Source organism: Lytechinus variegatus, chromosome 11, assembly GCF_018143015.1.
Source record: "Lytechinus variegatus isolate NC3 chromosome 11, Lvar_3.0, whole genome shotgun sequence".
Lineage (NCBI taxonomy): Eukaryota > Metazoa > Echinodermata > Echinoidea > Temnopleuroida > Toxopneustidae > Lytechinus > Lytechinus variegatus.
Window position 1 is genome coordinate 15,153,994 of NC_054750.1, and position 26,124 is coordinate 15,180,117.

Consider the following 26,124-nt stretch of genomic DNA (forward strand, 5'->3'; position numbering starts at 1 on the left):
TTGAATGGACGCGCATTCCGGTATTATTGGTCGTAAGAGGCTGAATGAGGTATCAAATTAATCAGAAGATAATGGACAATGGACAGACATAAAATAAATGACGACTCGAAGAGGCATACCGATGGTAGGAGCAAGAACGCGCATGCATACCTGCGCGCGCGCAAATTCTTGACATGCTCAAAATGGCCTGAAACGTACCCAAACTTGACCACGGTTGATTTGGAGAATTTTCAAATTTTGACGCGCGCGTACGTGCGCGTCGTGACCTTTGCATGACCTTTGTTGACATGTCCTGATGACTTGTCACCTGAACTTGATATGATGCAAATATGGATGATTTTTGATGATTGATCAATGTTGCAATGTTGCGATCAATGTTGCGATGATATGATCAATCATTTAATTTCGCAAAATGGCGCCTAGATGACGTCATCATGATTTGATAAGCTTGAAAAGTTTCGTTTCGCATGTCCATAATGATTGCCATACATGACATGAAAATCAAGGAAATTGACATGCCCGATATTGAGATAAAGTGGTTACTAGCTTTGGCAATAAAAATAAAGAAAATTCTGACGAATATAATAGGTGATCTGTCATATTCATGACAGACCACCTAAAAAGGGTTAAAAAAAAAAAAAAAAAAAAAAGAGTCGAGCGAGGTTTGAACCACCGACCCCTGCATTACCAGTCAGGTGCGTTATCCAGTCGACCACAATTGTTTTCGACGGACTGCTTGTGCAAAACGGGAAACTTATTGTCAATGTAAATTTTTCCAAGTCGAAAATTGGCATGATGACAAACCTCTACAAATTCTAGTTTTGAGAGTAGTACAAGCCTTAAAATAAACCAATGGACATATTACCTAAAGGATACATTTTAAGCTAAAACATATTGAAAATTTGGCGAGAAAAGACCAATATTTACGGAATTAGAATAAATTTACATGAGTGTGGTGACATCATGAAACAGAAAACGTTAATTTTTAGTTCCGACGCCATCTTGATGACGTCACGATGTTTTTAAGGGTCAAATGTGTCATGAAATCATATCTCCCATTCATACTCTATTCGAATAGGAAAAAAAAATTGGGGGTCAACGGACTCCCTGAAGAGCTACAGTGAATTTTATATAGGCATATTTTTGCCCACTTATGACTTATTTTGCGAGTTTGCACGCGCGTGCAATGCAAATTTGAATGGACGCGCATTCCGGTATTATTGGTCGTAAGAGGCTGAATGAGGTATCAAATTAATCAGAAGATAATGGACAATGGACAGACATAAAATAAATGACGACTCGAAGAGGCATACCGATGGTAGGAGCAAGAACGCGCATGCATACCTGCGCGCGCGCAAATTCTTGACATGCTCAAAATGGCCTGAAACGTACCCAAACTTGACCACGGTTGATTTGGAGAATTTTCAAATTTTGACGCGCGCGTACGTGCGCGTCGTGACCTTTGCATGACCTTTGTTGACATGTCCTGATGACTTGTCACCTGAACTTGATATGATGCAAATATGGATGATTTTTGATGATTAGTTGCGATGATATGATCAATCATTTAATTTCACAAAATGGCGCCTAGATGACGTCATCATGATTTGATAAGCTTGAAAAGTTTCGTTTCGCATGTCCATAATGATTGCCATACATGACATGAAAATCAAGGAAATTGACATGCCCGATATTGAGATAAAGTGGTTACTAGCTTTGGCAATAAAAATAAAGAAAATTCTGACGAATATAATAGGTGATCTGTCATATTCATGACAGACCACCTAATAACTGGTATCAGGTCTCACTGTATATGACCTTTTGATGGATCCAAAATTCTGACCCACCTCAATGATAAAGAGTGTACCGAAAGCTAGAAAAAAAAGGTAAAATAATCTATGCAAGTATATCTCAATACATAATTGGATTTACCCCCGGGGGGGCACTCGACCAAAAAAGTGGTAGGGGTGTGCCGCGGGCGAGACAAAAAACGGGGGCCTTGGAGCGGGCTTATCGTAAAAAGGAGGGTCCTCGGAACGGGCTTCGGAACTACAATTTTGTGAAAACGGGGGTCCTTGGAACGGATCGCCAGCGTGTGAGTACGTGCGTATGCACCCCTATGGAACGGGTATGCGTGCATGATGCAGCTAGCGCGGCCTCCGCCGGGTGCGCTCGGGCAGAGACGATGGTCGGACAGCGCTCGGCGGCCGCTTTTCACCAAAATTGCAGCAGATCAATGCGACCGGAACGGCGTAACGAAAAATATGCGAAGCTTTGGAGCGGATTTCTTTCTTCTCTTTTCTCGATAAGAACAAAATGCTATGCCTTGGAGCGGCTTTCTTTGTTTTTTTTCTCAATAAGACAAAAATGCTATGCCTTGGAACGGAAATTTGGGTGTAAAAATGGGGGTCCCCTCCGCGGCACATACCCACTATGCATTATATACTGAGTGCCCCCCCCCCCCCCCGGGGATTTACCCCAATTTAGACCCACCTATAAATGTTGAAATGTGTTAATATACCAGAATGAGAATTTTTTTTTATAAATGATCAAAATACTAATAATGACATCATGTGTAGCATTGATATTTCTTATCTTTTGATTGGGCTTTAAGCATTTGAGCCATCTAGAGATAAAGGAGGATGGTACACACATAGACTCTACTACCGTATTAGGGTCCATGGTACACACATGTACAAGGGTGAGAGAAAACAATATAGCACAATACATTATCAGTATCACATGTGCAGTATTATGAATCATGCCTGTGGAACTCTTCAGCAAATAAAAATGCAGAACAAATGAAAACAATATGGCAGAACCATCTCCTCATTGATTACCGGGGTAATACTTTTGAATATTAACATATCACATGTCTGGCTTCAAGATGTACACCAGTTTCTTTAATATGAAAATTAATATTTTATAAAGACAGGGCTTTTGTAAGACTCAAACTAGTAATACCCTTTTCATAAACCCATTCTCCAATTAGCCGCCTAAGAGTAATGCGGATAATTCAATAAAAATTGCGTTCACAAACTCCGAAAAAAAGCCGCATTATTTTTACGAGCGCCCGTCCTGAAAAAGGCGGATAATCGTCATGACAACTGGACACGCCCCCTCCGATGCGGTTGTGTTGAAAAAGGGTGACCTTGTGACCGCACCATGGCAATCATCCGCATTATTTGGAAATGCGTTCATAAACTCAAAATCTTGTCCCGATGCTGCTATTATGCGGATAATAGCAGCATCAAAATAATGCGGATAACTCTGGTCCTCCTCCAATTTTACGATCAAATTATGCTGCTATTAGCCGCATAATTGGGTTTATGAAAGGGGTATAGGATGTTATATATTGGCTCTACAATCACCATCTTTATAATGAATACATGTATCTGGGTATCATGTGACAATGATGTCATACTAGACTCGTGATGCTGTATGATAAACATTCCCTCCTTTTTCTTCTGTCTATTGACAATCAATGTTTTAATAAAAAAATGTTCGCAATTTCCAAACTGTATGTAAATTGTGAATATTCAATAAATGCTGTCCTAGCAGCAGGACACACATGACAAACCTTTTTCCAATGATCCCATCAAATACATGAGACCAGTACCATGCTGTGATGGATACTATGTTTACATGTAGCTTTCTGCTATTTGAGAAAGGTAGGCCTACATTGTACACATGAAATCCTTTCATATTTATAGCAATCTCATAAATTACACTTCATATCAAAGTCAACTGTACACGTATTTTAAAACAGTTGAGGAAAATAGAAAAAAGAAAGTTGGTAAAACGACATTTATCACTATCATCATGAGACCATCCATGTGACAATGGGACATTGCATTATTCATTAGTCTGCAGGCACAGACCCTGGTTTTCGCAATTAGCATAGTCCATAATGCAGTCTGAAGTAGCGAGACTAGTATCACTATGGACTGTGGCTGGCTCTACTGAGTTTACTTCTACTGAGTTTACTATATGACACCGTTCTCACCACCGTCCTAAAACTAGTTTAGAGGAAACTACATGTACATGTAGTAATAGAACGGTCAAAGCAGTCTTGGAAGTGATCTTCCAGACCGGTTCAAAAAACCACCTCGTGATGTAGTTTAGAAGACCGCATTACATGTACCTCATTAAAATGGTTTTAGCGTAAGTGAGGACACAACCTTTCTTCGGGAAGCGATCTTCGCACATTTCGAGCGCGCTACTCCACACACTGTATGTGAAATACCTACGCTGTGGTTTCAAATTTCATGCGAAACATGTCACCCCACTGAGAGTGTTCCCATAGCAACAAGACTGCTTTACGCGAAGTGGTTTTGAAAACTGCTTTACGTGAAGTGGTTTTGAAAACCACTTTCGGGTGATCAAATGGGAACGCTAGCATAGCGATCTTCCAAACTGGTTTCCTGAAGTGATTTCCAGTAAACTAGTTTTAGATAATGAGAACGATGTCACAGAGTCTTTAGAGTCTAGTCTTCACCTTAGACCTGTTATTGGTCAAAGTGTGCTTGCAGACTAATTATTATTGAGCATAGGAAAACATTTATTTTACCAGTACTGCACTAGTTCGTATCTATTTTAATTTATCACAAAACTAGGGTTTAATGTACAGAATTTACATTGTACAATATCTTTCTTGTACCGCTTTCATAGTGAAGGCGAAGTGGAGTTACACCGGAGTAACTCCGGGTTGAGTTGATCCGCTTGTACTGCGGACCGACTTTAAACCCCCTTTCATATTGGCAAGCACTGCAGCGGTGTATCCGCAGTCGTTGCCATGGTTTCCAAGCGAGTTCGCGCCATACGTGTGGCGAGATCACAGCGATAAGCGCATACCGCATTTCCGGTGCGGAGTAACTCCGTTTGTAACCCTCTTCTCGAAGTGGGTTGAGTACTCCGCTTTGAATCCGGATCAAACTAATCTCAGAATTTTCATATTGCCCTCCAAAGTGGAGTAACTCCTCCTGGACTCCGGACTAACTCCACTTCGGCTCTCACTATGAAAGGGGTATTAAACGCTATAAACCCCCCCCAAAAAAAATATATATATATATATACACTGTATATATATATATATATATATATACATGTATATGTGAATAAAAGATTGACAAAAAATAACCAAGCATATCACTAAACAATTAATCAAAATCTGAAGTTGCAGAATCAAGGTGGTTTTTATAATTCAACCTCGCAACTGAAATTCATCTTGCTGGAAACAGTCTAGTGGGTGGCAATTACAATGTATAAAACTTTCTAGGTACTACAGGACTATGGATTACCGGTACATGTATATTGAAATATTGCATCTTACAAAAGTATAGTAATTTATTTTCCAATTAACAGTTTCAGCCACTTTTGTCTCACTTTATTTGATTTTTTTTTCTAAATAATGACTATTCAAACACTTGTGAATTACAAAAGTGATTGCATATGAGAAAGCTACATGAATGAATTTAAATCTATAATGTGAATGATCTATAACAATTTTTTTTTCTTAAAACAGGCACTTGACGTCTTGATCAAACTGCATCTGTATGGTACAGATGGGTACCTCGGATACAGATCAAACACAGCATTTCACATCATCACGCATGCATTGTAAACATTCAGTACCAGGCAGAGACAAGCATGCCCTTTCAACCATATCGTTTTCACCTATGAATTAAAAAAAAAAATAATAAAAAAGGGTTCAAAGTTGATGCTATAGCCGACTATTTTGTCAGCTGGAATTAAACTAGCTCATCCAGCATCTCGCAACAAAATTCAACACAATTTGAATTTCAGCCCAGTTGACACTGTAGTAAATTATATTGGTGACATAAATTGATGATATAGAATTGAAATTGATGAAGAAATGACATAGAAGCATTTATTTGGTGATCTATGAATAAATTTCATATGAATTAAGTATTAATAATTATCTAGTCAAAGTTTCTTAACTCTGTGTAGAACCTTGATGAACCTAATTAATGTAGCTCTCAGATGGAAGTCAATCAACAAATAAATAAGTATTTTTTGTGAGTTTTGAAAATATAGGAATAAATTAGCATATTTAATGAGTTTCAAAATTCTATATTGAAATTTTGTATCACCACCTCCAGCTATTATATAAAGCAAACAAAATTGAAATTTATCAACAAATGAAGAAGAAACATTTCTTTGTAATTCTGTGTAGAAGTTTGGTGAAACTCATAAAGTTTTACAAAATGAAATAAGAAAAAAGTAAAAATCAGAAAACAAAGAAGTAAAAGCATTTTATGTGAATTTTAAAAAATATGAATAAATTAATTTCCCGTAAATTAGCATAAGAATTGTTCTAGTCAAAATTTCAAAATTCTGTGAAGAAGATTGGTGAACCTCATGAAGCTCTACCAGATGGAAAAAAAATCAAAATCGGTCAACATATAAAGAAGAAGCATTTTATGTGAATTTTAAAAAATATGCATAAATTAATTTCGCATAAATTAGCATAAAAATTGTTCTAATCAAAATTTCAAAATTCTGTGTAGAAGATTGGTGAACCTCATGAAGCTCTTCCAGATGGAAGAAAAAAAATCGAAATCGGTCAACAAATATAAAGAAGAAGCATTTTATGTGAATTTTTCCAAATATGCATAAATTAATTTCGCATAAACTAGCATAAAAATTGTTCTAATCAAAATTTCAAAATTCTGTGTAGAAGATTGGTGAACCTCATGAAGCTCTACAGGTTGAAGAAAAAAAAATCGTTCCACAAATAAAGAAAAAGAAGCATTCTATGTGAATTTTTAAAAATATGCATAAATTAGCATAAAAATTGTTCTAGTCAAAATTCTGTGTAGAAGATTGGTGAACCTCATGAAGCTCTACCAGATGGAAGAAATAATTCAAATTCGGTCAACAAATAAAGAAGAGGAAGCATTTTATGTGAATTTTTCAAAATTTGCATAAATTAATTTCCCATAAATTAGCATAAAAATTGTTCTGGTCAAAATTTCAAAATTCTGTGAAGAAGTTTGGTGAACCCTATGAAGCTCTACCAGATAGACGCAAAAAATTCAAAATCGGTCAACAAATAAAGAAGAAGCATTTTTTGTGAATTTTGAAAAATGTGCATAACTTAGCATATTTAATGAATTTCATATTTCTGTTTAGAAGTTTTGAATCCCCCACCTAGTGCTATTATATACAGCAAACAGAATTGAAATCGGACTTGAAATGGCGAAGTACTGTAGTAGCATATTGAAAATGTGGACGGACGACAGAGGACAGACGCCACGCCACGGCATATAAAACTCATCTTGCCCTTCGAGCCGGATGAGCTACAAAAAGCTGTGTGCGCTATGAACGCCTAGCTTAGCCGGGTAAATTAGGAGCGCCTTGAGCACCTAACAAGGTGGATATGTGCACAATATAAATACCCCATATTATTATATTACATAGGTTATGTAGATTTGAATCAGTGATAGGTCAATACGCCATCACATGACCATAGCTGCATGTATCGCATTTGTTATATACTAGGTTTTGACATCACCTCAGGGAATATACTGCGTTGTATTGTCAATTGCGGCGTTACATACACTAAGGCGACATCACTCACTGCATACAAGTTGCGTAACAAGGTAATTGTTTATTTGATGTACGCGCTAATGTTAACGCGTCGATTGCATGAAGAACGCGCTTGATGTATTTTCAAAAAAAAAATCTATTATGACGTTCAGATGGATCAGAGCTGTAGCAAGAATTTTGGGTTTGAGCCAAATGATGTATGCAATTTCTGATGGCGAATCCACATAGACTATATAATATAACAGATATTGCCTGGTCTATCGTTTAATAAATAACATTTCAACTCCCCTCCGAAGCTATATTTTTTCCTCGGGATAGTATTTTCCCTCAGCGCTGCGCGCTTCGGGCAAAATATAATCCATTGGGAAAAATATAACTCCGTCGGGGAGAGGAAATGGTATATTCAAATTCTAGGTAGGCAATATCTGTATAATATTAGGGTTGTGGGGAGCATATGTTTGCACATGTTTTGCACTATTTTTGCATCTGAAATGCTGTGAAAGTTTTTTGGGTACATCTTCTCATCGCAAATTAAAAAAACAGCAAATGTCGGAACTCCATGATTCACGAAAAATTTTGTACGCGAAAAAACAGCTTTTTAACATTAAGTGATGAAAATTTCATCAAAATCGGATGTAACATAAGAAAATTTTGACATTTCGCTTAATTTCACAAAACAGTTGTATGCACATCCTGGTTAGTATGTGAATGAGGGAACTGATGACATTATTACTCACTCACTATTTCTTTTGTATTTCATGAGATGAAATCATGAAATATTAAATATATTTCAATGAACTTGACCTTTAATGTGTTGAAAATTCTAATATTGATCACAGGTGAAATTAAACATAAAAATCTTAGTTTTAATAATGGGCACTTACCTATAAAAACGGTTGCATCTACATGAGGATATTTTTCCACAAGGGGAGTTACAACTTTTATTGCCTCATCATCTTCATCTTGTATACAGATAAGCAGTTCAAACTGTGAATAAAAAAAATATGAGGATATTTATTTTTAGAATATAAAGTTCATATTGATATTTTCTTCATTTTACAGGCAAATATTGTAGAAACCTATCCATCAAAATGTCAACAAAATTGAATTATATCTTGAAGGGATTTATGACTTTTCAAAATATTCAAAATACATGCAAGTTGCTCAAGACTGTCTTTTCACTCTTTTGTATGATAAATTACATTGGGGCCCTTTGGGGCTACCATGCAAGTTCCACAATGAACTATGTTTGACAATGTTGCAAAGGGCTGTTACTGTATACCTGGGCAGACAATAATAACAATATATTTCTGAGCATATGCATGTAGGCTCTAGAGATTTGAAGAATACAGCACTAAAACTAAACTGAATCTAATTTGCTTGATGTTAGAGAACTAGGAAATAATCATTTTCTTTTCGATCTTGTTATCTTTTAACATCTACAGTAAAGGGAATATTCTTTCTCTCTTGGGGTTACATGTACTTTTTTTGTTTACATTTAAATTTCTGTACAAATAATATGTTCATTGAATATTCTTATGCCTATACATGAACTACAGATAATAAATAGGGGATATCATATTAAAAACCAATTATAGAAGAAACATTCTTGAAAATTCCCATGACAGATTTCTACAGCAACAATTTTGAAGAAAATGGTAGCTCCTAAGAATATGTTTTGAGAATTGGTATGTGTATTTTAATATTGTTCTTGTATTGCATCATGCTTTGCAAATTTGAAAAGCATTTTTCATAAGAGATTTAAGCTTTCCATTAAAATAATGTAAAGTCCTACATTTATGTAAAAATAAAGTATACAAAAGACTTTATGCATTGCAGTTTTCAGGAAAATGTGAAGCAAATTGTGATGCGATACCAGGAAAATTATTCCCTGCACTTTATTAATATTGATTGAAAAAATACCTGACATTTGATGGAATTTCAAGCTTACATGTATTTTACATGTACTCATTTCTCAGCAAATTAAGCATTTTCTTCCAGATCAATTTGCCTTTTAGTACATAAATACATTCAAACACTTTGGTGTTAATTTCATTGGATTCTGTTCAAACTCATTTTGAGATTGTTACCACAACTGGTTTTTATCTTAAACTAACAACAATTTACACCATTCTTTTTTAATTATTTTTTCATTTTTTGTACTCTTGATTATGATTGATATACATGTACATGTACATGCAGAGTACATGCAAGAGTGAAATAATATTAAAAGCAAAAGTACATATATGTATGAGATAACTGCCTAAAGATCTGCACATTCAAATTTATCATCGCTTCATTATATGAGAGTATACAGGTATAGGGGAAACCGGGGTTAGTTGGAACATGGGGTAAGTTGAAACATTGTAATTTTCTTTACCGCCTGTAAAATAAATTTATGCAATATTGCCCTCAATTTATTGTTATTAATAATACAACTGTTGTATTGTTAATAACAATAAATTGAGGGCAATATTGCATAAATTTATTTTACAGGCGGGTAAAGAAAATTACAATGTTTCAACTTACCCCATGTTCCAACTAACCCCGGTCTCCCCTACATACATGTAATCAAATTAAAAACTTGCATATTTTGATCAAAACAATGTTCAAGTGCTTTGTTTATCACAGTATTCCGTTGATCGTAGCTACTACCGCACTAGAATTCTCACCCATGATGCATTGTGAAATACGAACCATAAATGCACATATTTGGGCTGCATGTCTGCAATAAGGCAGAATCACCAACCTCCCTGAGTTACAGTGATAAATAAAGCCTAGATAGATATTTGGTTTAAGGCCCAAGTCTTGGTACATTTGGTACAACAAGGGAAACCGCATCGTAGGCATACACACAGTGTAGATTAGCATGCTAAACATGTGCGAAGATTTCTTCCCGAAGAACGGTTGTGTCCTCACACCACCAATTTTACGAAGCAAAGCGATCTTGTAAACTACATAGCGAGGTGGTTTTATGTGCCAGTTTGGAAGATCACTTCCAAGATCTCTTTGACTGTTCTCATTACACGTTAAACTAGTTTCAAGTATAATTAGTTTTAGGAGAACGGTGTCATACAGTCTATGAGCTTCTTCATATTGTACATGTACATGCACTTTTGCTTGAAATGAAGCCTGTTTTACGTGTACTATTTCATCTACAATTTGCTCTTTTATAGTGCTTTAATACACTGGAATGACTTGCGCTCTACAAATGTATTATTACCCTAGTCATCTGCTTCAATTACATGTAGTCATTCCCGGATTAAATCAGTCATTCCCGCACACAATGTGTGCACATCCTCCATTCCCTGGGGAGTACTTCAGTCAGTTGCCGGTGAAGCGCACACAGTACTGGACAAGCTACATTGATTTTCACAGTACTGGGTCTAGACTCTAGAGCTTTGGGACCCATTTTTACTCGTGCCTACACATCACATTTTAATAAAGACCAAGCATCTTGTCGTGGTGACAACACAAAAAACAGAATACATTTACATGTATATGTACATGTACATTGTAGGGCCGACTTAACTGCATGAATATTTCAATGTTTCAAATTGAATGTAATTTTCTAGTTCTTTGTCTGGTTTATTTCAAACACTGTGCAGATGCATAGGCTTTCATGATTGTACAGTAGGTTTGCTTCTCTAATATTGCTGCATTTTATTTTACTACCCTTTATATAAGACTGAATTTCCTCTTAGAGGCATTGGCAAGGACAGGGTCTTGTACAGGTTTATAATAGTTAAAGATTAACAATGATCAAAGTTTTAATTAACCACAAACCATCATCGATAGTAGGCAAAGTACTTCTACATACACTGTATAATGCACTATTAAGAATTTAATTAAAGGGCGGTTCCTCTTTGTGGGGAAAAGTGAAGAAAAGTCTTGCTTAAAATTTAGAATAGGCAAGGGCGGAGTGACGTCACATCCAAAGATGACAACAGCACTGACCTTTTTACAATTGAAATAAAGTACATGCACATGTATAAGAAGAAACACAATGAAATAATGTCAGGAACAACAATGAAAATTTCACAAAGTTTTATAAACTTTTAGATAATGAAATGGGTAAACTCAATTGCCACGACATTCAGCACAAAGAACATGAATGCGATGTTTGTATGCATTGTACTGTAGGCATGCCAAAATGCTGCACTGCTGTGTGGGTTGCAAAGTGCATTGTGTTCGTTGGCCGGTTGGTTGCTAAGGCTCGAGATTTAAAATGCCTGGATGTTCACCCCGGACTATATACATGTAAGACCAATGAAAGGGTACATGTAATATCAGGTGCCCTTTAATATGACAAAATGCCTGAAAAGCAAGGGAAGACCAGTGTGGTCATGTTTATATTTTTAGTGTACGTGTACACAGTCCATGTGACTCAAAGCACATCAAACTTTCAGATCATTTGGGTGATTCACATTTCACAAACATTGGTTGGGCATACATGTACATGTAGATTCTTCATGATCAATTTCCTATTAAATTGCATTTATGAAGTTTCTATTAGGAATTAAACATCATGACCATTCAACTACATGTAATACAAGGTTAAAACTGGATTGTGACTTGGAATTTAATTCACTGTACATAATCACTTTCGAATGAGCAGACTGATGATTTACACAATCAAAACCCTAAAAAAAAGTGAATGCAATGAAACTGAATCTTCTTGTCACAGTGTGCTGTTTAAAATCACTTTATAATCGAAAGTTGTATCACCATGTATCTCTGTTAAAGTGCAATCAAAACTAAATCTACAAGAAAAAATGTTAAGTGCCCCAGGACTCACCTTTAAAATATATGTAGTATGCCAATGATACTCCACTTAAACTTCTGTGTGGAGTAAAAGCTTTTAAACCATGGATCCTACTAGAACTAGTAGGATCTATGATTAAACCTGTAAATTTACAAATGTGTATTGTTACTGTACACAGATATGAGTAAAAAAAAAAAAAAAAAATTATCCCCCCCCCCCGGAGTAAGTCCCTAGAAAGGACAAGTTTGGTACATGATAGGTCAAATTGCTTGGACCAGAAATCGGTGCGCTTTTAATTACTGAAAATTGGCTTCTAAGAAACAAATCGCACATGCTTTGCATATAAATCAGGTCTGAAAATTGTTTTAGCTTTAAAAGCAATTATTAGACTTCAAAAAAGTCAAATAAATGTATGCGGACAAGTACATGCAAAGTTCTGTTTGACATTGAAACACAGTGCAACTTACCCTTGGATAGCTGAGTAGGAAGTATGATTCTAGATTACACGGAAGGTTAGCATCCACTCCACATAGTGGTTTGAGAATTGATACACCAGGCATCTCCTCTCGCAAGACATTTGAGGGTTTATGGTACATACATAGTTTCCTGTTAAGGTGAAACAAAATGAGAGAAATAAAATAATAATTGAAAGGTGCTTTATACAGATGTTTCTTTCCAAGCACACGTTGGGCTGACTAAATAACAAATCCTGTGTGACAAATATCTATTTAAAAGTACAGTCCGACCTCTCTTATCCGATACTTTGTATTATCCAGACGCACACTTGCCAAGATTTTTTTTTTCAATCTAGTCCATGGGGAAATGAGATTTCAATCTAACATTAAAAATTCTTACACAAACTCACTTTGATTACATTTTCCAATACAGTGCGTATCAAAAAAAAGTTTACACTTTGAAAACGCCCTGGAAATTTAGAAATATGCAACATGTGAGTAATTTTTTCACATATAATTATGGGTTTGGGTCTCATCTATCAAATGAAAGTAAAAGTTTTGACAGAATGTTACACTTGAGTGAGCACTGTCCATTTTTGTAAAGCTCGCAGAAATCTGTTTGCGCAGAAATGCTTGTTTTCACGCTGTGTCAAGGGGAAAGGGCGAAATCAAACTTACCCTGCGAAGCATTTCTCATAAATTTCCCTAGCACTTTTAGCCAATTGAAATAAAACAGATACATTCAAGCATTTTGTAACAATTTTGCCGCCCAAATTTGAAATTTTAACACTTAGTAAGCACAACCTCTACCCTTTTTGTGCCAGCTGGATCTGAGGACATACCTGAATCTGAACAAAAGTTTATATCAGCCATCTCCAGCACTTTTCACTAAGTTTTTATCATTTAAAGTGGCTTTACATTTCATTTTTCATTTAATACTTGTTTCTCCACACTTTTCCTGAGCTTGGCAATGATTAACAATATTAAAATCAAGCCTAAGCCATTTCATGTAAATCACAGCTCAGTGTAAAGCAAATATCGTCACGATGGACTCGGTGTGTGGGGGAGTGGGGTGGGGCGCAATGCACTCTTCGAAGTGTTTTGGGCAAGGAAACAAGTTTAAAAAGGTAAAAGATATCTTCAAATCAATTTTAATAGCTAAATTCCACGTGTTCTTCATGATTAAGGTCTACTTTTATTCGCATAACTATTTCAAAGTTCTGCGCAAATCATTTTTCACCAACTTTTCAAAAGTAAGTGGTGCTCACTCAAGCGGAAATATTTTTCGACAGTTATATCGTCATTTGCTTAACTGGATCTGTACCAATGCTAAAATGTGGAAAAATCATTAGGATATTACAAATATATAATTTTACAGGATTTTTGCTAAGTGTAAACTTTTTTTTTATACGCACTGTATACTGTACTCTACCTACAACCACATTATTTTTTATGAAAACATCTTACCCAAATCAGCGAAAGAACTTTAAGACAAGGATACTTTTCCAATAAATCGAGCACAGCGCAACCATTTTTTTATCACATTCTCTTTTTTTTGTGGGGAAAAAAAAACACATCTCGCTAGCTAGCGCTAGGCCTTGATAGGACAGTGCCATCCATCTAATATGTCTGAGCCTACTGTCTTACAATGGCTGACTTTGCCAAGGCTGCGATGATCCAATATTCAAACTTCATTTCATGGAGTCATTCTCTTTCTTTCAAGGTATGCTCGATGTATTCCTCAATCATTACCATTTCAGCAGGTAAATCATCCAAGAGTTTTGGCAACCAACTGATTTCATTTCCATAAAAAACGCTTATAACTAGCACTACATGTAACACTGCAGTGAATACTGTCTGTGATACACACTACAGTACCTGAGATTACATGTTGCTACTATTGGGGAGGTGCAGCTGAGTGTATTTACATGTAATATTGCGTCTCCCACATCCAGATAAATCCCTTATCCGGATAGGTGCTGGTCCCAACGTGTCCATAAAAGAGAGGTCGGACTGTTTATATATATATATATATATGAAATATAAATTGTGGGTCCCCAATCGGGAGGGGATGAACTCCTGCACAAACCCATAATAAGTAAATTAACCATTTTTTTGTCAGTCATACGTGTAACTGGTCCATGCTGCAATTCAGGTGTTGATAAATCATAAATGTACAAAATACTACATATGAAGAAGTTCATATTTCATCAGACTTTATCAACATATTAGTTTTAATGGGTTCTGCATAATACCGTACTCGAACCCCACCTGACTTGACCCTAACATCTACATGTATATGTCACTCTTAACATGTTAACTTGTTTTTTGGTTAACTTTCAATTCAGAACTGTTAAAGAGTAAAGACGTTGGGAGATGAATTAGACCAATTATGGATAACCAATTTATAAAAAAATCTCATTCCAAATTTATGCTGCAGCCTTCTCATGCTCTCCAGACCAACAGATCATACTTGAATTTATGTTTAGAAAATTCAACATGATACTGGGTACTGATTTCTAATAAATGATCTTCTATGACAGAGTTTCTACTGCTGTGAATTCTAGCTTTATCCGAAAGTTGAACTAAAGTTGAATCACAATTGAATGGAACAATATCCAAAAACCCAAAATGATCTCTTTAGACTTGAAAAGATATACTTCTCCAATACAAAAGTTAGAGGTCACAAGAGAGTAAAAAGGATTTTTCTTTTTGTCTGGCTTTATGCCCTTATTTTTCGAAGCTCAAAATCAAATTATAGAAATATTACCTCATTCATATTTGCTCTACAGCAGCCGTACGGCGAGTCGAAAAACACCTGTTTTATTCATTTTTATTCAAACTACCTATAGGTAGCTGGTACAAAAAAAAGTTAAAACAGTTGTTTTTGACTCGCCGTACAGCTGCCGTAGAGCAAATGTGACCGAGGTATAAAGGTTTACAATGTCATCACACTGACTAGAGTATCAAGGCTAGCAAAGCTCAAACTATGTGAACTGAAAACAATCGCGAATACCAAAAGAGGGGAAAAAACACATAAACTGTCTCAATTGGACCCATTTCAAATTTACATCATCTTGACTTTGCATAGTGTACACTACATTTCCATGTTTACATCCACTGTACATGTACATATTGAGATGTACATGGAGTGTGACCTTGTTGTTGTTGAAGTCAACACATTTAATATGTAGGATCTACATGTTCATGTAGGTTATCATGCATTTGCCTATTTGTTTATCTGCCCTGTTGATACTGTGGAGGGTACACATGTTTATTGAGTGGTTTCTCAGACAAATAGAATTTGCATGTTTGAAAGTCACTGAAGTCTCTTTGAGAAACTTGTGCATCACAAATGTAAAGTTAATAGTAAACAGACAGAGCAGCAACAGTAGAAGTGGTGGTGGTATTACATGTAAGAGGAGGAGGAAGAGAAGAAGAAGAAATAGAAGAGAAGAAGAAGAAGAAAAAGAAGAAGACGAAGAATAAGAAGGAGGAGGAGGCGGAGGAGAGGAAGGAGAAGAGGAAGAAGAAGAAAAACAAGCACCAGCAGCAGCAAGAGCAGCAGTAATAGCAGCAGAAGTAGTAGTAGTAGTAGTAGTACATGTAGCAGTAGTAGTAGTACATGTAGCAGCAGCAGCAGTAGTAGTAGTAGCAGCAGAAGTAGCAAGCAGCAGCAGTAGTAGTAGTAGTTAGTAGTAGCAGCAGCAGCAGAAGTAGTAGTAGTAGCAGCAGCAGCAGTAGCACCCAGCAGCAGTAGTAGGCCTAGTGGTGGTATACAGCAGCCCTGAGCCCTCCAATTCCCTCAGAATGGCCTTGACCTATTACTGCCCTTTATGGTGCCCTGTGGTAATCCAGTGCATACTATGTCCCATAGAAAAGTATTTTTTTCAATTGATGCCCTTTTTACTGGCCTTTATAGAGAGCAGTTCCTTCTCTTTCCTCCAAGTGCCCTATATCTTTCTTAATTCTAACGGGGGGGGGGGGGGGGGTAATATTGATTAATGGGGAAATAACTCAGAGATCATCAACATCAGCTGTATTGTTTGGTTTACATTAAACACCAATAAAAAGTGCCAATACTTTGTATTGGCACTTTGATTTTCCAAGGTCAATCCCAACACCAGTCTCATTTCAAATATGGTGTCGTGGCCAGTGTTTCTGTTTACAAACATCAGATTTGAACACCATATACATGTAGGCCGAGGCATGCATGTTCTTGAAATCACCTACATGTACATGTACATGTGACATGTACCCTAAACAGTATAGGGTTAGTCTACAAATGTAGACCCACATCTGCAGTGTGTGTACCTCAGCTGATAATTCAACGAGTCTGCATAGCAGACTAGGTCTACTGATGACTTGCTTCGATCGCCCTTTCAGGCTGGTTTGTTCGCAAACCAGCAGATCCCACCTCACAAGCCATTCAGAGTCTGCATAGCAGACTAGCATAGGGTAGGGTATAGTTTTAAACCCAGGGTTGAAGACTTGAAGTTGGTCAACCTAAAACCCTATTGCAACCCTAACCCTACATCTTAAAAAAAAAAGCCCGGAGCAACTGTCGCAAGAGCGATTGTCGTGTCACCAAACATACTCTACATTCAAAAATATAGAAAAATCATACAAAAACATATTTGTATTTGAAAAGGCTACATTACATGTATCATTACTTGTGTGTCCATGATTTGTATGACTGCATGGACTGCACAAGTTCTCTATTATGAATAACACAAAAGCATGAATCAGAGGCATTTTGTCAGGGTCAACAAACTTTCTACCTTCCTCAGTGATAAGCACAACTCTTCATGTACATTGTCTGCCTACTACCTAATACCTATGCATGTAGGGCCTATAGGCCTTATGGGTTGACGGATATAAGTGAATTTCAGAAATGACGATGTGTCATTACCAATGTTGCCATTGGCTTGCTTTAGCTTAACTTTTCTGCAATCACACTTTTCAAATGGGGGAGGGGTACACAATAGATCACCCCCCTCCCCAACATTTTTTTTATTTTTTGTGTGCGGGATGTGCTGGTGTGTTTATTATTACTTTTTATTCTCTATTTTCTGCATTATACTCCCTTAATAATTTCTTTCAGTGAATTCAAAAAATGAATGGATTAATCTATAAATCGTTGTATATGTGTATCAATTACTTATTTTACTGATACATTGATGTGTTAATTATGAAGATATTATGATGTATCATATACGAAGTTATGACATTTATGAAGCCAGTTTATGTTTGTATTCACTGGAAGAACAAAATGTGTGCTGCTCAAAATAAATCTAAGCAAGGAAGCTCCTTGATCTAAGAATGGACCTACTAGGTCCATTATCTAAGCCAGGGCCTGCAATACAGTGATCATATAAACACTTGACAAAAGCTAACCTCAAGGCTATGGGTGTACCCCGGGGGGGCCACTTACATTGGCGAGTGGATACCATGCGCGACCAAAAAAACACGTAAAAAGGATGTCTTTTTCACGATAGGGCACGTTACGTACGTAACGTGATAAGGGTGTCTAAAACACGAAAATAATGAAAAAAGGGTATCTATTTCGCTAGGAAAATTACGTGTTTAGGGTCGAATTTGCGGGGATGATAAAACAAAATTAAAATGTTTTAAAAAGGATGTCCTTTTTGCCCCAAAACTTCGTGTTTAGAGTCCGATTTGCGCGAGGTGTAGAAGGTGGGGTCGTATACTAAACCAAATAAGGTTAAGCCGACGACCGAAGGACCCGTAACAATAAAACATTCCTGTACTTGTTTAGGGGTTCATTTCGGGTAATATTTGCCAACTGGAGTATTGTTTTGTTTCCAATACTTGTTAAGGGTAGGGTTTCACACGCCAATACTTGTTAAGGGGTGCATTTTCAGAATATGGAAATTACGTGTTTAGGGTGCTTTTCGAGACCCCATGGTCGCGCATGGTATCCACTCGTGAATGGAAGTGGCCCCCCCGGGGGGTGTACTTGTAATATGCAAAGGCAGAATTTCAGCCATGCATGAAGAGTCTATTCACTATCAATAAAAGGAGAACTTCTAGTAGAATCCATGATCAGTAGGTGGTCTCAAACCGCCTCCATCACAAGAATCCCCGTTAAATTACGAGAACTTTTTAAGGCTAAAAAATACCTGTTAAATATTCCTGCATTCACACCGCCCCGAAACACATTCTTCGGGATAAGTTCCCGAAGTTACGAGCATGCGCTCCTGGGTCTGATAAGCAGGCAAGGCGCGAGATTCAAAATCACTAGCCCAGCAGCCACCCACGCCGCCGCGCCCAACGACACGCTGGGCTAAAAGTTCCCGTAATTTGCTTTCACATTGCCAAAATACCTCGACCTTGGAAAAATCCCCACGAAAGTTCTCGTAATTTCGCCAAGTACCTACTATTTAGTGGGTATTTTCTTTCGGGGAAATTACGCGTAGTTTGCTTTCACATTACCAAATACCTGGTATTTTCTAATCGGGGTAAATTTCCCGATCAGAGAATACCTGGAACTGGCGAACTTCGAGGCGGTCTGAAACCACCTACTGTACCATGGACCTACACATGATTGTACAAACCTTCAAACAAACTTTTGTGCATGCCATGTGAGTGTTGTTGGCCTTTACTGCAATCACTTTTCTCAGTGAATTGCCAATGAATCGCTTCAATTTAATTTATTCCGTTTTCCAAACCTGTAGGTTGGGATTGAGAGATCAATGTTTAAAACCCAAAGTGTACATGGGGGGGGTAGGCCATAGGGAGTTAAAATTCAAATAAGTGGCCCTTTCTTGGAATGAAGATCAGCGAGAAACAAGTGCACTGGGATGCATATAAAAAATCCCACCTCAAAACAACATAAATGCAGACCCTGAAACCTGGCACGCATTGAACATTCACTGAACATAACGCCTGCATTCAGCCAGAAGAGATATTTTGTGTCCTTTGTAATTTTTCCCCATTTGTGCTGAAACTTAAAATGTGCCCTATGAAAAATGGCATGGCCATTGCTCTGAAATACAAAATAATTATAATACATAGAGCCTCTTATTAAATTACATTCCAATACTTAAAGATAAATATAAGTTGTTGAATTGAATTGAATTTATTTTCATACTCCACAAAATAAATATTTATATGAGAAATACATTTGATTACATACTGAATACAAAATATGACAACAATTAAAAGTGAAATATGAAGAACCTGCATAAAAAACAGAGCTTGTAATGTCTGCAGGTTCCTTTATTAGAAATTAGCAATACTGTAGTTGTAATAAACAAAAAATGAGATCAAACAGAATCCAATAAAATTACCACTCAAGTGAAAATAAAAATTACATCAAATGACTCTGGAAGAAAATGCGTTTTTGTTGAGAAATGAGCAAAATAAGCATGGAATTCCATCAAATCATGTCAGGTATTTTTCCAATTAATAATAATACACTGTTCCACATAAATGCTTTTCTGTGTTTAATGATCATCAGAATGATCAGTTTTGAGTTTAAGATTTCATGATTTCTTAAAGATACATTGTAAGTTTACATATATGTATCAGATCTAGATATATAATATGGTGACAATAAACCTCGATGTAAAAGACTTTCTCAAGAAACAATTAAGATACAAATCATACGATAAATGCAGAAAATAAATCGTAAAGCTAGCAATATAATTTTTTTATTTATTGATCAAAGCAAGAGAGATGCTAAACATCTTATCAAAAAATCTAATACCAACTTATTGCCACCATCAAAGGTTAAGTCCACCTCAGAAAAATGTTGATTTGAATCAATAAAGTATAATCAAGCAAGCATACATGTAATGCTGAAAACTTCATCAAAATTGGATGTAAAATATGAATTATGACATTTAAAGTTTCACTTATTATTTACAAAATAGTTATATGTACAATTTAGTCACATGCAAATGTGAGAATCGATGATGTCCCTCACTCACTACAAGTATTTCTTTTGGTTTTTATTGTTTGAATTATACAATATTTCAATTTAAAAGATTTGACAATAAGGACCAACTTGACTGACCCATAAATTGTTAAACAATGGTAATTCCACATGTTCAGAGAGAAATAAAATTTTGTTTCACAGGACAATGAGGAGAAAATTTAGGCCTATATAGGTAATTAGGTACCTGCTCTACATGTACCTGGCAGGAATTTATTTCTTGAAACGCAGTGTGTACGCAGGGTATTATGCTGTATTACTGTAGAGCACTCATATACTTCTGATAAAGTGTTAATGTTCATTGATAATAATACTAACGAACATTTTAAATTTTAATCATGGACTCCTCACTGTATACACTGACATTAGTCATCAGATCAAAGGTTAGTCAGATTACATCTGATATCTGAGGTTATTGGCAATGCCTATGCTTCTTTCTTCTTCCCATTCCCAAGAACCTGCAAGGATTGGAACAACCTCCAACAGGATCCAGCCATTTGCCCCTCTGCTGATGCCAAGGCCTTCTTGAGTGGGATGCAGAAGTAAACACCACAAACAAGAATGATTTACTTAGAATATTCACACCTGCACTACAAGAACAAGAGCTTCATTTATCATGAAATAACAGTATATTTCAAACTTTTACACATACACACACAACCAGTGCGTTTATCTTCACCACCTTGAAGCAGCACTACGTTACTGACCATGCTGACTCTGGATTCGGGAAGTCACTCATCCTACGAATGAGGTTATATAGCCAATATAACCTCGTTCTCGGGTGTATACCGTGGCATGGTAAAAAAAAATTGACTATTTTCCTCCCCATCCCTCACCCCTATTATCACGACCTTATCGAACTAGATCAAGTGTGATACTTGACATAACTTTATATTTATAGAAAGCTAATCTAATTGCTGAAAATCATGAAAAATGAATAAAAACTCAAAGATTTTCCACCTCCGGTAACCGTCACTATTCTTGGTTCATTCAATGGTGTTTGATCGTGACAATCGAAAAAGTAAACAATATCACAAAGCCGTAGAGGTTTATCCATCCGGATGGATGAAACACTACTCGTGGTGCATTCTGGTAAACATGTCTCGATAGCCTCGACAGATTGGCAATTTTGTTTCGTCTCGATAAACGTGTTTGAAAAATAAAAAAGTCCAAATGGCTACTTCTTTTGCTTATCTATAATATTTCTACTTTTTCTAGTACTATATCCAGAGCATCATTTGTCTGCTTTCCTCTTCCCTTTATACTTTTTTTTCTTTTTTTCCTCCTGAGCGTAATTGAGTTTCTTTTGATTTTTTATTTCTTCTTTTTTCTGTCTTTGTTCTTTTTATCTTTTATTCTTTATTTCTTTAGGGAGAACTCTCCCCTCCTGAAATTTAAGGGGTATTGTATGTGTAACCCCCTCCCCCCCTCTGCCGCCTGTGACAACAATAATTCTTGTGTAAAAAAATAATAAAAATAGTGAACAAAATATTGAGTGTCAGGTGAGAAAAAGACTACATTCGCTGGATCACGGAGCTTCCTAATATTACGCTTTTTTGAACACCAGAAACAGGTACATGTACATATGTAAGAGCTTATTTTATCCAGCTCTGTGGTCGCCACCGTTCAGTGGGTAGATTTCTTTTATTCTTTAGATTTCTTTTCTTTACCCTCTTAATTTGTTCAATCATGTTTGATTGTGACAAATCGAAAAAGAAAAAAATATCACAAAGCCATAGGGGTTCATCCACCCGGATGGACGACACACTACTTGTGATGCATTCTGGCAAACATGTCTCTATAGCCTCGACAAATTGGCAATTTTGTTTTGTCTAGATAAATGTGTTTAAAAAATAAAAAAGTCCAAATGGCTACTTTTTTGCTTAAAATATTTCTACTTTTTCTAGTACTATATCCAGAGCATCATTAGTCTCCTTTCCTCTTCCCTTAATTTTTCTTTCTTTTTTCCTTCCGAGCGTTACTAAGTTTCTTTTGATGTTTTATTTCTTCTTTTTTTCTCTGTCTTTGTTCTTTTTATCTTTATTCTTTATTTCTTTAGGGGGAACTCTCCTCTCCTGAAATTTAAAGGGTATTGCATGTGTATCCCCCCCCTCCTCTGCCGCCTGTGACAACAATAATTCTTGTATAAAAAAAATAATTAAAATAGTGAACAAAATATCGAGTGTCAGGTGAGAAAAAGACTACAGTCGCTGGATCACGGAGCTTCCTAATATTATGCTTCACCGGAAATAGGTACATGTAAGAGCTTATTTTATCCAGCTCTGTGGTCGCCACTGTTCAGTGGGTAGATTTCTTTTATTCAGCACAAGAGAATTACTTATGAAGGAGACTATGGGCCAGACGAGAATAATGAAAAATTTGTTGATGATTTTCCTCGATTTTGAAACCAATCTTTACTTAAAGGACGATAGTTCACCCATTGGACACAAGAATTGGTAAGTCAGACTCTTTACTTCGCACGTTCCAACTGAAAAACAGAACAGTCCCACCCCATACCTTTCCCTGTACGGCGAATGGTCGGGGTGGACCAGTGGAAGAAGTTAGAAGAAAAAAGATTGGATAGTAGTACTGGTGGCAAGTGCTACTTTATCTCAAGTTTAACTCAAGGTTATATCATAACCTTGTTCATTGAATGAGTGCTTTAACTTATTTCCAGGCAACTCATAATATAGACCAAAAAAAGCTTCTGTCTCTGTAATGTTGGTTCAGGTTGTTCCGCTGAACTCCATTGGCTCCACTCACCAAATACAGAGACCGAAGTTCTAGCTCGATCTGTACAGGGGACTCAATGGCCATATGTTTTAATATGTAGTAAGTTCGGATAAAACAGGGAAGTGAAGTTGCATGACAGCCGAAGTAAGCCACTGTTTTTTCCCCTTTACAGTTTATTTTTCCCCGTTTTGGTGCATTTCAGGGCAAAACGGAATGATGATAATTGGTACAGTTCTATTTAAATATTTCTATGAAATAAAGACAAAAATCGACGAGTCCTGTCGGGGGGGGGGGGGATTTGCATTGTTAACCCCCTAATGGTGGCTGCAGGATTAGCGAGCTGTCTGTGTACGAGGAGAAATTTTTTTTAAAATAAAAATGTTAAAACTTAAATTTAAAAAACTCCTCGAAACAGACGGCTGTCAGCTGTCCAAAGCTACCAAGTCTCTAGACAGGAATAACCGTCGTTTCTGGGGATTTATTCAACAATTTCTGACATTTTACTACAATCCCCATGTATTGGTGAGTGAGCCAACGCAGTTCAGCGGAACAACCAAAATACAGAGACTGAAGCTTTTGAGTTTTGGTAAGCTACCAAGTCTCATGGCATGCATTATGCGCGAGACTCAAGCATTTTGGACTCTTGTTCATCCCCTCAAATCTCTGTCTCACGCAAATATCAGAGCCTATCCCCATATACATTGTACAGTGTCTGTGATCTCACTCAGATTCACAGAAAATCTCACGCATAGCTGGTCTTTGAACTTGGCATCGAGCATCTCTGGCTGTCTACTCAGACATGTCAGAGTACTCATATTATGAAAACCCTGTCTCTAAATCAGTCTCAAACTATCGGAAAAGGCTAAATCGCTCAACACAAACTAATGGGATGAATTTCATACGGCAAAAAATCATGAGCTTAATACGAATACTCACACATAGAATATTCCAATGAAATGAAATACAACTTGGGCCGCTGCTAACACAAGGAACACCATAGCAAATCCCACGGCCAGGTAGTCCCCGTACGTCGCATCGGGAAAATACACCATCATAGTCGGCGAATAAAGTGCTATATTTGAAGAAGATGTCCGCAACAACACGGGTAATCCCAGTCGACTACCACTAGAACAATCACCACTCAACAACATGACGATACTCCCCACATTTTATAGGGGAAAATTAAGGAAAGTGAAGGGGTTGGAAATTCACTCTGTCAGTGTCACTGATCGACGTTAAACCTGACATTCTTCTGTCGTGTGTGTGCGCGTACGTGCACGCGTATAGCTACCGTACCGGTACAATTTTACTGGCATAGCATGCAGCTTGCATGCTCTGCGTCGGGTCACTACCCGCGGCCGCAAGCACAACCGTATGCTAGGATGGATCGTATATTGAAAACGAGTGCAACTCGACTCGCAAAAGACCGTTAACCGTACCGCCTAGAAGGGTAAAAAGAAATATTGATGGGCGGGGCTCCAAGAGTCCGATTGCAATTCCCAGAATGATTTGATATTACATGTACATGTACTTTATTGAAATAATAAAGGAAAGAAATCTACAAAGTCAATACAATTATTCAAAACATAATCAAGATTAAGATAGGTCCAAATCATGACGCATAACTGTCAATGCAGGGCAGTAGTACAATTTCGATGTAAGTAAAAGGTAGGTACATAACTTTAATTCAGTCATGAATATTTTCACAAAACGGGAAGTTAGAAAACTTACAAAATAAGGAAGGCTGCTGTTTTAGCAGCCCCCAGAAAAAAAATGTAGGGTGCTGCGTATGTTATATGCATTAGACGCATGGGTGTCGATCAGTATGCTTGGTTGGGGGGATGATTGACACAAATGTTCTTGTGGATGGGGATATTTTAACATTACCCCCTCTAAAATCACAAGTTAGGACATTTGGGAGTGGTTGATATGCATGGTGTTCTTGGAAATTCCTTCATTGTTGTAGTGTACTATACTTGTAAAAAAATTTTTTTGAAATTCAATTTGTGTTACAAGTAAGCCTATTCTAAACTCATACCGAGAAAAAATGACAAAAATTGACTGGACCATGTACATAGTGATCTGTTTATTGAGCATGATGTATACACAGGGGCGTCGATCCATTTTTCAGACGGGGGAGGGGCCAAATTATGAATCAACGTTCCAAAGGCGCTCGATCACAATATATATATATATATATATATATATATATATATAACTCATGAGAAAGAGACACATATCTCACCTTCACCAACAATGCGAGCGCGAAGCGCGAGCTAAATTTTTTTAGTATGTCGTGAAAACAGGAAAAATGTACCTGTTTAGGTTTGTTTGTAGTAACTCATGAGGAGGGTCGATACATGTATCTCACAAGAGAGCGAGCTGAAATTTCTTTATATTCTGACCTGAAAGCTTGATATTCTAAGCATTTTTGGTACCACTGATTAAGATGGGTATCTAGAAGAACAATAGATGCGAGCGCCAGCTGAAAATTTTGATATTTTGATCTGGAAAAAAGGACACTTTCATGGAAGATATATTATCATATCCAACAAAAGATTATTGCAAAATCAAAGTTCTTTTGAGGTTTAGAATTGAAAACTGGACATTATATTCACCTATATAATCATGAAAAGTAT

General features: G+C 36.8%; 1 protein-coding gene across 1 annotated transcript; it reads right to left on the reverse strand.

Annotated features, from left to right (window-relative positions):
- Window positions 1-1,797: 1,797 nt before the first annotated feature.
- Window positions 1,798-24,858, reverse strand: LOC121424233 (ceramide glucosyltransferase-like). Its single transcript, XM_041619840.1, has 4 exons — window positions 24,422-24,858; window positions 12,805-12,943; window positions 8,457-8,559; window positions 1,798-1,847 (listed from the first exon to the last, which is right to left on the reverse strand). The coding sequence occupies exons 1-4, from the start codon at window positions 24,634-24,636 to the stop codon at window positions 1,798-1,800; spliced, it is 507 nt and encodes a 168-aa protein (XP_041475774.1). The 5' UTR covers window positions 24,637-24,858.
- Window positions 24,859-26,124: the final 1,266 nt, after the last annotated feature.

What these genes read in the sequence shown, in the direction of transcription:
- LOC121424233 (XM_041619840.1), bottom strand. Translation starts at nt 24,636, where the DNA reads ATGTTGTTGAGTGGTGATTGTTCTAGTGGTAGTCGACTGGGATTACCC. An exon ending in TTCATTGGAATATTCTATGT is followed by an intron (nt 12,944 to 24,421) that starts GTGAGTATTCGT and finishes TCACCTTAACAG; the next exon opens with GAAACTATGTATGTACCATA. An exon ending in AGATGCAACCGTTTTTATAG is followed by an intron (nt 1,848 to 8,456) that starts GTAAGTGCCCAT and finishes TTTATCATTGAG; the next exon opens with GTGGGTCAGAATTTTGGATC.